Source organism: Camelus dromedarius, chromosome 12 (assembly GCF_036321535.1).
Source record: "Camelus dromedarius isolate mCamDro1 chromosome 12, mCamDro1.pat, whole genome shotgun sequence".
In the NCBI taxonomy this organism is placed as follows: Eukaryota; Metazoa; Chordata; class Mammalia; order Artiodactyla; family Camelidae; genus Camelus; species Camelus dromedarius.
Window position 1 is genome coordinate 45,660,801 of NC_087447.1, and position 11,303 is coordinate 45,672,103.

General features: G+C 36.4%; 2 protein-coding genes across 2 annotated transcripts; both read left to right on the forward strand.

The window, feature by feature from the left end:
• The first annotated feature begins 620 nt into the window (after positions 1-620).
• On the forward strand, positions 621-1,565 carry LOC105097960 (olfactory receptor 52D1-like). The gene has a single exon (XM_010990593.1). It carries the CDS (start codon positions 621-623, stop codon positions 1,563-1,565), a length of 945 nt encoding a protein of 314 aa, XP_010988895.1.
• An 8,041-nt stretch (positions 1,566-9,606) lies between these two features.
• Positions 9,607-10,551, forward strand: LOC105098032 (olfactory receptor 52P1-like). Its single transcript, XM_010990653.2, has one exon. The coding sequence runs from the start codon at positions 9,607-9,609 to the stop codon at positions 10,549-10,551; it is 945 nt and encodes a 314-aa protein (XP_010988955.2).
• Positions 10,552-11,303: the final 752 nt, after the last annotated feature.

The window sequence follows — 11,303 nt, forward strand, 5'->3', positions numbered from 1 at the left end:
TTCTATGCATAAGACAGATAAGTCCGTAGAGCTCTGTGGGAAAGGGCAGCACTGTCTCAGCTCCTCAGGGTAGGCACTGTGACAGTACTAGGAAGACGTGTAATGGATTGTCTAAGAAATGGGTAACCATACTTGAGAGTACTCAGACATTTGCTAGAAAGTTATATTTCGGAATGATGTTAAGAAGAAAGTTGAGCTAGATCAATTCTGAGATCTTTTCCATTTATAATATCTGGTATTTCTATCAAAATAATTTGGTCTTAAGGTTAAAAAAATTGTGAATTTAAAAAGTGGAATTGAATTTTATTGTGCATAGATGGTTAACAAATTTGGGGGGTTTTGTTTATTTTGTTTTTAACAAAAGTGTGAGATTCATGAGTTGATTCATAATTAGTATCTTGTGGCTTCTTGCAAAATATTTACTTTAGGAAAAGTGTAGCATTACCAAGTTTTTTTTCACTCTAAGTTATAACCTTGCATGCTTTCTAACGTGATGATGTTTTGGGGTCTTCCAGACTTGTTTTTCACTTGTTGCCAAATTTGGCTGTGATGATCTTGGCAGAAAACTTTTGCCATAAAAAGAAGGATTCCACCCACAAAACAGAGATAGCAGCAGCACAATGGGACCAGCCAATAAATCTCAGACATCTCCAAACACCTTCTTGCTGATGGGTATCCCCGGACTAGAGCACCTGCATGTCTGGATTGGGATTCCCTTCTGCTCCATGTACGTGGTGGCCCTGGTGGGGAACGTGACCATTCTGGCCGTGGTGAGGGCAGAGCGAAGCCTGCACGAGCCTATGTTCCTCTTTCTGTGCATGCTCTCAGTCACCGACCTGGTCCTCTCCGCATCTACACTGCCCCGCATGCTCTGTCTCTTCTGGCTCGGAGCCCATGACATTGCCTTTGATGCCTGCCTGACCCAAATGTTCTTCATCCATAGTTTTACTGCTATGGAATCAGGATTCTTTTTGGCCATGGCCATTGACCGTTTTGTGGCCATTTGTCATCCACTGCGCCATACTACCATTTTCACCCATGCTCGCATTGCAAAAATGGGAGCTTCCGTGATACTCCGAGGGGTGGCCTTCTTTTCTCCACATCCCATCCTGCTCAAGCACCTGCCCTACTGCAGGAAACAGATCATTGCCCACACCTATTGTGAGTTAATGGCTGTGGTGAAGCTGGCATGTGTGGACACGGGGTCCACCAAGCGTTACAGCCTCAGTGTGGCCTCTGTCATCGGTTCCTGTGATGGCTTTTTAATCACTGTCTCTTATGTCCTAATCCTCCGTGCAGTCTTTCGTCTTCCATCACGGGAAGCAAGTCTTAAAGCTCTAGGCACATGTGGCTCCCATGTCTGTGTCATCCTCGTTTTCTACACCACAGCTGTCTTTACCTTTCTCACTCACTGCTTTGGCCACAGTGTGGTCCCCCAAATTCATATCTTCATTGCCAATATGTACCTTCTGGTACCACTTTTTCTTAACCCCATTGTTTATGGTATAAGGACCAAGAAAATTCGAGACCATGTCCTTAGTTCTCTAAGGGTAAGGATTGCTTGATGATGCTGAAATTGTCCGCACATATGGTATCAGAATAAGAAGAGAAGTATACAATTAATTGGTCCATTTGTCATAACTGACATGAAATTTTCTCCCACTGAAATCAGACATTTTGTCAGATTTTAATGGGGAAGAGTGACCACACATAATAGAATTTCCATTAGAATAGAATTCTAATGAAACTAGTAAGCTTAATATATTTTGTGTGCCTCTCGGTTTTAGGGAACTTACTTAGAATTTGATGAATTGAAAATGAATTCCTTTCTGCTCCCTGCTGCTACTGATCTGTGGTGTTCCTGGGGTAGTAATTTATTTTCAAATAGAGAGCAACTAAAAAAAGGAAGGGACCCGTGAGAACCTCAAAGAATTCCACATGAAGTATCTGCAATTGAAAATTAATGATCCTTGTAAATATTCTATAGAAGAGGCAACATATCAGGATTGATATCCTCTGAATACAACAAATAATTGTGTATTTTATTCATAAGAATTGACACATTGGACAAGGTGTCAAATAGAAAAGTGGAAAAGTTCAACATGGCAAAAATCAAATCCACAGACTGCTAAATATTGTATTGCTTATAGAGTGTTCTCTCTCCACCAAGAATAACGTCTGCTATTGTTTTGTTACCTGAACTAACATAGGGATCTCTTTAAACCTTCATCACAGAGTATCTTGAAAATAATCACTTTATGATTGATGTTATATACTTTGGAGTTTGCCCAGTGCATAGGCAGGCCCACTGGGCTAGATTCACGTATGCTGGTTTTTAGATGTCACATGTCCTTATTTAAGGAGGGAGTCTATTATTAAAAATAACTCAATTTAAATTTTTAGTGATTGTGCTACTGGTGACATTGAAAATGAAATCATTAAAAAGAATATAAATATTTTACTGGAAAAAAATGAATATTTCCTCCTTAAAAACCATGACTGATTCCTTTACTTCTTGGCTTAAATAAAATGGAAATTACTCTGGGTGTAACTGAGCAAGCCTTCCCAGGACAGACCCCTCCCCCACCCTCTACTTTAGCTCCTCTCTGAAGTACCTAGATAATAGTATCTGATGCACATTTCCTGAGTTGTTTTTCGGATGCTAAAGCCTTCATCAAATGAAAGATGTTAACTACTTGCTGGCCCTGAGTACACAGCCCTTAAGCTTGCTAGTGCCTAAGGATTAATAATGTTAACCCCTTACACTGCCTTGTTACCTCACCACCAACCACTCAGAGGATTGTGCATGAGCTGATCACATATCCTGGGGCTCCCCTTCTTCACCTTCCCTTTTAAAATGTTTTGCTGAAAGTCACCAGGGAGTTTGGGCTTTTCAAGAATTAGCTGTCCCAGACTTCTTGTATGGTGACTTACAATAAATGATGCATTTTCCTTTACCACAACCCAGTGTCAGTAGACTGGCTTTACTGCATATAGGTGAGTGGACCCAAGTTTAGTTCTGTAACAGAGATACTCAATAATACATGCTGAACTTTATTGGGTTGATCTCTTTTTATGATTTATTATTTGTAAAGTATTACTTAATCTTTTTTCCTTTCTCACTATTTTCCTTCTTTTTAGTGTAGGAGCTTCTTAGACATTAATATCTGGGCTGCTTCTCTTTGTTCTTCTTTTAATTGTATTAAATACCATTGTTCAAGTTTTTATCATTTCCCAGTAGGGGTGTATCAACAGTTTCCACTGATATGGTCAAGGCACCTTAGCTTTTCATTACTATGTGCAGTGCATTCTCTTTCTTGAGACCATAGTTATCCTCCTAAAAATTAAAACAAACAAACAGAACTTTATTTTGTCAGAACTATGGAACCTCCAGGATGGCAAAGCAGAACTTTCTGAATTACCCTTTCTGCTGTCTCTCTCGTTGTTTTTATACATCCCTTGCATTCTTTGTTCAATTCATTAAGATTTTTATCCTAATTCAACAATAATTCTCTTCATATTTTCATGTTTTTGCTTAGAATGTTTCTCTCTGACTTATCCTCTTTCTTACCTGGAAATAACTTAGTTATCCTTCAAGATATAGATCCTATTTAAACTCCTTGCCCTTTTCAGAAAGATTAAGTTTATTTCCTTGAGTCAAACTAAACAAAAATTCTCTCTACCACTATTATAAAAAAATGAAATGATATATTGTAGTTAGCTTTTAATATGCCTTTGGTCAATTAAACTCTTGATATAGTTAGAGGTTAAATGCATTGAGTCTAGAGTGAGTGCCTGAGTTCATTATTCATCTCTGCCACTTGCTGTCTGGGTACTCAGGTACTTTGCTGAAGTTTTCTAGGTCTTGTTATCATAATAAAATGGGGGTCATAAGATTTCCTTCCTCATAGAGTTTGTTTTTTAAATTTTTTAAATTGAAGTACTCCATAGAGTTTTAAGGATTAAATGAGTGAAAGCATATAAGGCACTGATAATAGTATCTCACAGTAAGCTTTTAATAAATAAACATTAGTTAACATTTAATGAATAAACATTATTGTAACAAGTATAATTTTTTATATTGTGTGCCAGACTTTGTGAGACATATATATGTTGCATATATAGGTATGTAAGTGTTTTCACACACACATACATAATTTAAATTATTTAATTATCACCGTAATCACCAGATTGTTAGTCTGATTGCACAAATGAGGAATTTAGACTTTGATTAAATAATTTTTTAACATCACATGTTGATAAAGTAGTGCAGTCAAGATTTAAAAGGACATGAAATTAGTTAATTCCATAGTTAAATACCATCCTTTATTTACTTTTTATGCCTAACACCTCTCAGTGTCCTATAAACATAAATGTTCAATGAATGATTCTGAAGGAATGAATGAAGCTAATAAGGTGTTGAATTCACTTGTCATATATTTCAGAACTCCTGGTCATGTGATAATTATATTTAAGGAACCTGGATTAAAAACATAAGGATAGGTTTTAATGATCTTTTTTGTAAGGTAGTAGAGAGACATGACAATGACAAAGGAATAGATCTCTCCCAGGCTTAAGAGAAGAGAATTTCTAGAAAAATTTAATCTTTGAAACTATTTGCCATTATGTTGTGTGTTTCTTGAAGGTAAGTTGCCAAGTCTGTACCTTCAAGCTGTATTTTTTTTCACTTTGGAGTATGATGAGTCATGAGATCTAATTAATATATATTTTTCTGACATGGATCATGCTTGTTTATATGCTAGGTTTGGAAATACAAACTAAGGAATTAGCTTTTACAGGTTATTTACCAACAGATCTCAAATTGGAAATGTTCAACAATAATAATGATCATGCAACTAAATATTCAAAATCTCTGCATTAAATTCTAGTCAATAGAGGGAAGATGTATAGTTTATTCATATATTCACATATTCAACAGAAATAAATTTATGGAGTAGCTAAAATGTGCTAGGTTGTGCTAGATTCTGAGAAGAGGTTAGTGAAAGATAAGTCCATGTGTCAGAGAGTTTACATTCTGGTTGAAGTGACATGACTTCAACTGATGTTCAGCGCATAACTACATTGTTAAGCATTGTTAAGCAACTGATGTTCAAATGCATAACTACATCGGTTATTAAGCACTGCCAAGTAGAAACACAGATTTCTATAAGGGCATGTAACATGGGGTTTTGATCTAGTCTAGGGGAACCAAGGAAAACTTCCTTTAAAATAGCATTTATTTGAGTGCTGAATGGGAGTTAACCAGCTGAGGAAAGAGGGAGGAGTCATGAAATGGGGGTAGTAGTATTACAGGAAGAGAAAACAGAATATGTGAACATGTATGGATCTTAAGATAGATCTTAAGATAGGCAGGCACATCATACGTTTGAAGAGCTAAAGGAAGTCCATTTGTGGGCTGGCATACAGAGCATTGAATGAAGAGCCTGAGTAAGGCTAGGGTAGTAGGATACAAGGATGGGTTAGGAGGCATGCTAAGGATTCACAATTTTATCCTAAAAAGAAGAGAAAGACAATGAAAGTTTTATGCACAGGAATGACATAATCAGGTTTGTGTTTTAAAAACACCATTGTGGCTGCAGTGAAGAAAATGAGTTGAGACAAAGAATGGATGGAAGGAATGGAGAAGACCTTTTAGGAGGTTATAAGTTTTCTAAGACAATATGATGATAACTTGATCCAGGTTGGTAGTAATTATGATGGAAAGAATTAAGTCAATTTGAGTACCCTGAATATACTTCAGGATTTGGGACATGGCTTAATGAAAAGTTTGACAAGCTCACAGGTTTTATGTCTGTTGCTTACCCCTGCAATATGATTCTAAGCCTAGAGTCTAGAGTGGATGATTGATGAAGAGCCTTTGTGTGTGTGTGTGTCTGTGTGTGTGTATGTATGTGTGGTGTGTACCTATTCATATAAAAATATTTGAAGACCTGTGGTTTGCCAGGCACTGGGGAAATAGTGAACAGAGCCCCAATCACAGTCTTCAGGATGTTTACGTTTGACTACTTACTACAAAAAAATTCTTGCAATTTCTCCTTTTATATTTATACTCAAGTTGAGCTTCTGACTTCTGCCAAGTCTTTCTGAAGCTTAGTCTATCCTAAAACTAGTATTGTGCAGTTTTTCTAGAGCTCATCTCTTGCTTTGACTTAAATGTCATTCTCTGTTTTTCTTTTTACATATCTCGTTTACCAAGCAGTAGTCTTAATTTAGTCAATTAATATTTTATTTACAGCATAGATTTTTTGCCACCTTTTTGTGTATCCTTGTTGCATCTAGGAAATCAAAACTCATAATATCAGTTTTAAGTTTTGTTTATGGAGGCCCCAAGGTCACTGGAAATTGAAATGATTTAAACTGTTGATTTTGAAGCAAACCATAGCAATTAGTATATAATTATGGCTGCAGTCAGCTCTGCCTTCTGTTGCTCCAGGTATTCTTTAATTTTTCTTCTAAATGACTCTCCAGTCTTCCTCCACTTCCTAGAGTTCCTAAACCATAACATACCACACCATATCCCACAACACACCAGCAGTTAGTTTAGCAGTGTGCCTGAACAACTGTTCTTTTCCATCTGTGCTCTCCTCAGTCATTGGCTCTAGGATTTATTCCCCAGAATATCAAAGCTAAGTAATGGCCCTCTGTTAAGAGAGGCCACTAGGGACCCAGGAGGGCCAAAACAAACCAGCATAAATCTGCCTCCAGCTCAGACACTCCATCTTATTCTGAACATCCGCAGATCTTCACCATATCTCAAGTAGACAGTTGCTTTGCTGGTCCTAGCATCGCTATCACTGGACTCACAACCATCTACAGGTACTATACTAGGAAAAGGGAGAAAAAGAGGGAGGGAAAAGAGTACAAAATCCTGAGACACAGAGTCATGTATCTCAAATCTTTTCATCAGTATGTCACAGTCACCAACCCTTGTAAGATAATGGTTGGGGTCTGTAATCTTTAGAATGCTCTATGACATTCTTTAGCAAATAGTAAGTAATATCTTTCTCATTTTTATACCTTAGCAGATACTGTCTTTACTCATAATTAATATTGATATAGTTGTTGCTGACAACTGTTCCTAATAGCTCAGACAAAACTTTACCATGTTGCTTAATGCTCTAATAAAATCCTAAGGCTGCCACCACATGGAGAATTTTTTTTTTAATTTACAGTATTCGTGATAGATTCATTCAGATTCTACCAGAAAACTCCCACTAATAGTGAGCTTCTGGTTTCCCAGAGCTGTCTTTTCTGTTTGAGTTTGTGGTAGGATTCTTTCCCCTATTGAACTAAAATGCACCTTTAAAATTTTTTTAACATTCTTTTTATTTTGATCAGGTATCTATCTCTGGTAACACTAAATATTTTTTTACTTATAGCATGTAATGAATCAAAAAAAAAAGTCATGATAAAATTACCAAGATCATCAAATATTTCTTCTTATGGTATCAACTCAAGACTAGCTTGTATCCTTGTTATTATTTTTTCCAAGAAAAACACAAAACAAAAAGAACATTATTTTTTGCCTATCTCACTTAAACTTTGTACTTGATTGAAAAAGAAGAAAATTTGCATTTCTAGAGCACCAAAACATTCAAAGAATTATGCCAGGAAAATTGCACGTTTTATAGTGTGTTGGAATTTAATGATGGATTTAATCCTTACTGTAAGTTTTGCAAGGTAAACCTCATCCCAATTTTGAAGTGAAAAAATGAGCTCAGTGCCTTAAAGAACTCGGTTAAGTCACATAAAATAAGAAACAGGACTGAGATTATAACCCAGCCATGTAATTATCTAAAAGATCTTGTTATTTTTACTATACCAAGTTGCCTTCTAGGAGACCTGCCTGTCATTCAGCTCTGGTGTGCCTTTTACCAAAAGTGGTTGATATATGAAATACTTAGATCTGTAAAACTCAACTTATAATGTATAAATGCTACAATGTATTTTGGCAAATATACAACTCTATTCTGTTATCTTAAGTATTCAGAGTAAATCTACAAAAAGACAAATAATCCAACTTCATCAACTGAAACAAAAAAGGACACGCTATTAATATTACTGTACTTTTATTTTTAAAGCAACTTTGTGTTTATGGTTTTTATCCCTTTATTTTAAGCTTTCATTGAAACTCCTGCTTTTCTGTGATTCTATTTTATAAATATTATATAATTGGAATATTTCTAATAAAATGTGAAGTCTAACCTGAATAGTAAATTTTAGTATTGTATGCTCTTTAACCTATAGCTGTCATCAAATAATTTGTAAATTTGTATTTCTATTCAGAATAGTTCTGTAAGTTAAAATATTTAACAAATACAATAGTCTTATTTATATAGGAATATATTTTATCATTAACCTCTAAATTATGTTCCCCATACAAAAACACATAAATACACATATATGCAGAAGACTATTACTTTACTTTTATCCATTCCCCAACCACACTTTATTGAATAATCTGGAACTTTAATACTAAATTATTATCTGTTGAGGCATTTTTGGATTCTACCTTTGTTATCCAAAATATCAGTTATTTCTCCAGAATACCATCATACTTTTCATATATGATTAACAGATTTCCTAGGTTATTTGTCAAAATCAACATTCCAGAGAAAAATCCCAAAGCACCAAGGCCAATCTCAAGAACTGAGGACCCTGGGATGATGAAATTCAGCTTCCTCATCTTGAGTGAAAACCATGCTTTCTATTTGTCCCCCACCTCAATCCTGTAATGTTAAAAATTTTGGGTTTCCTGCCAGGTCCTGCCTTCTGGGAAAAAAATCAACAGCATTGTATACTTTGAAAATTAAACAGGCTCAGGGCCACAGGAGAATCTAAACAATGGAGATGATATGTCTTTTTTGAGAATTTACCCCTGAGACTGCTTCTCTTTCCTGAAGCGAGAATAACCCTACGGTTATCTACCTTCTTATCCCCATTAGCTGCAGCATTTATCTGATCACTAGTTGATAAAGTGTAATTGTAATTATCACCATAAACTACTATAATACCCAGCATTTTTTAAAATTATAATCATTTTATTTTTTTAAATTTTTTAACATTTTTTATTGATTTATAATCATTTTACAATGTTGTGTCAAATTCCAGTGTAGAGCACAATTTTTCAATTATACATGAACATATATATATATTCATTGTCACGTTTTTTTCTCTGTGAGCTACCATAAGATCTTGTATATATTTCCCTGTGCTATACAGTATAATCTTGTTTATCTATTCTACAATTTTGAAATCCCCAGTCTATCTCTTCCCACCCCCCCAACCCCTTGGCAACCACAAGTCTGTATTCTATGCCTATGAGTCTATTTCTGTTCTGTATTTATGCTTTTTTTTTTTTTTTTTTTTTTTAGATTCCACATATAAGTGATCTCATCTGGTATTTTTCTTTCTCCTTCTGGCTTACTTCACTTAGAATGACATTCTCCAGGAGCATCCATGTTGCTGCAAATGGCATTATGTTGTCGATATACCCAGCATTTTAGATTCAAATGATGCAGTAATTTCAAAATGTCACTGTTTCTTTCTCCCTAGGAATCAGAGCTTGAGGAGCTCAGGTTAGGGATGTCCTCTTGCAACAATTCCATCCCTCAACCCTTGATGTTTATCTTGGCTGGAATTCCTGGCCTCAAATCTTCCCATGGCTGGTTCTCTGTGCCTTTTTTCTTGGTATTTGTCATTACAGTCGTTGGCAATGCCACCATCTTATGCATCATCCGGGTGGAGAAGAGTCTTCATGAGCCCATGTTTCTTCTCTTGGCCATGCTGTCAGTTGTTGACCTGTCTCTGGTCAGTGTCACTGTGCCCCGCATGCTGGGTATTTTCTGGATGAATGCCAAAGAAATCAGCTTCAATGCCTGCCTCACACAGATGTTTTTCATCCCTTCATTTTATGTAATGGAGTCTGGGATCCTCCTGGCCATGGCTTTTGACAGATTTGTGGCTATCTGGCACCCTCTGAGATATGCAACCATTCTTGCTAACAACATGCTTGTAAAGATGGCACTGGCTGTTCTGGCTAGGGCAGTGGCAGTGCTGGCTCCAGCACCCATCCTGGCAAAAAGACTGGAAAGCTTCCAAACCCACATCATTGCTTATTCATACTATGCCTACATGGCTGTGGTGCAGATAGCCTGTGGAGACATCTCTGATCACATTGTCTATGGCCTTATGGTTCTTGTAGCATCTGTGGGATTTGACCTATCTTTTATCATTCTGTCGTATGGGCTGATCCTTCATGCTGTCTTTCGGATACCCTCTTGGGAGGCACGAGGAAAAGCTCTCAGCACATGTGGCTCTCATCTTTGTGTCATTGCTCTCTTTTATTCTCCTGTTGTCTTTTCAGTTTTGGCCCAGATTTTAGGCTACCATATGGCTCCTCATCTACAGATTATCATTGACAATCTCTACTTCTTGGTGCCTCCCATGGTCAACCCCTTGATTTATGGGGCCCGGACCAAGCAAATACGGGAGAGGGTTCTGCGGATCTTTCACTGTCATGGAGACTGAGCTTTATACCTGAGATGGACAGGAGACCTAGGATATGGAGCTGGAAATCATGTTAGGTTGGAGGTAGAGATAATTCCTGCAAGATTTGGGAATTCATGGGGAAAGGAGTACTCAAATCTAGAAGAGGACTCAGTCAGTGTGGAAATATAGCTGGGGCATGTTCTTTCCTTCATGATATAGTTGTTATGAAACCTTCATGATCAGAACCCTCCCTAAATGCTCATGCATGTAATAAAGTAGGGGAACATTTTGTTGTTAATTTGTTTATCTAATCGTATCACATAACATAAATTGGAAGCCCATTTTTTCAAATGAGATAAAATGAATTTAAGCATATATCTGAAGACCCATGAGTAAAAGTAATTATTCAAAGATTTTTGTTGATTTAATGATTTTTCTTCAATATTATGTTTCAGATACTTCACCAACACAGGATTATATTTCATTGAAAAAGTCCTAGTGGAAGTAAACATGTATAAATGTCCATGATCATATCAGTGAATAATGAGCTCCTTTTCTATTGGAAGGGTTTTAGTAGAAAAACTAAAGTCATCTTTAGGGAATTACATTAGTGTCAGAATATAGAACCAATATACAGTAGATTGGACTTGATAGGTAAGCATTTTATAAATGGAAAAAAAAAAAAAGATGTAACCTTAAGTTTTTGAGGCACTGCCATACTGTTTTCCATGGTGATCACACCAATTTACATTCCCACCAACAGTGAATGATAGTTCTCTTTTCTTCACATC

Bases quoted from the DNA above. Each gene is read 5' to 3' on its own strand.
- LOC105097960 (XM_010990593.1), top strand. From the start codon at position 621: ATGGGACCAGCCAATAAATCTCAGACATCTCCAAACACCTTCTTGCTG.
- LOC105098032 (XM_010990653.2), top strand. From the start codon at position 9,607: ATGTCCTCTTGCAACAATTCCATCCCTCAACCCTTGATGTTTATCTTG.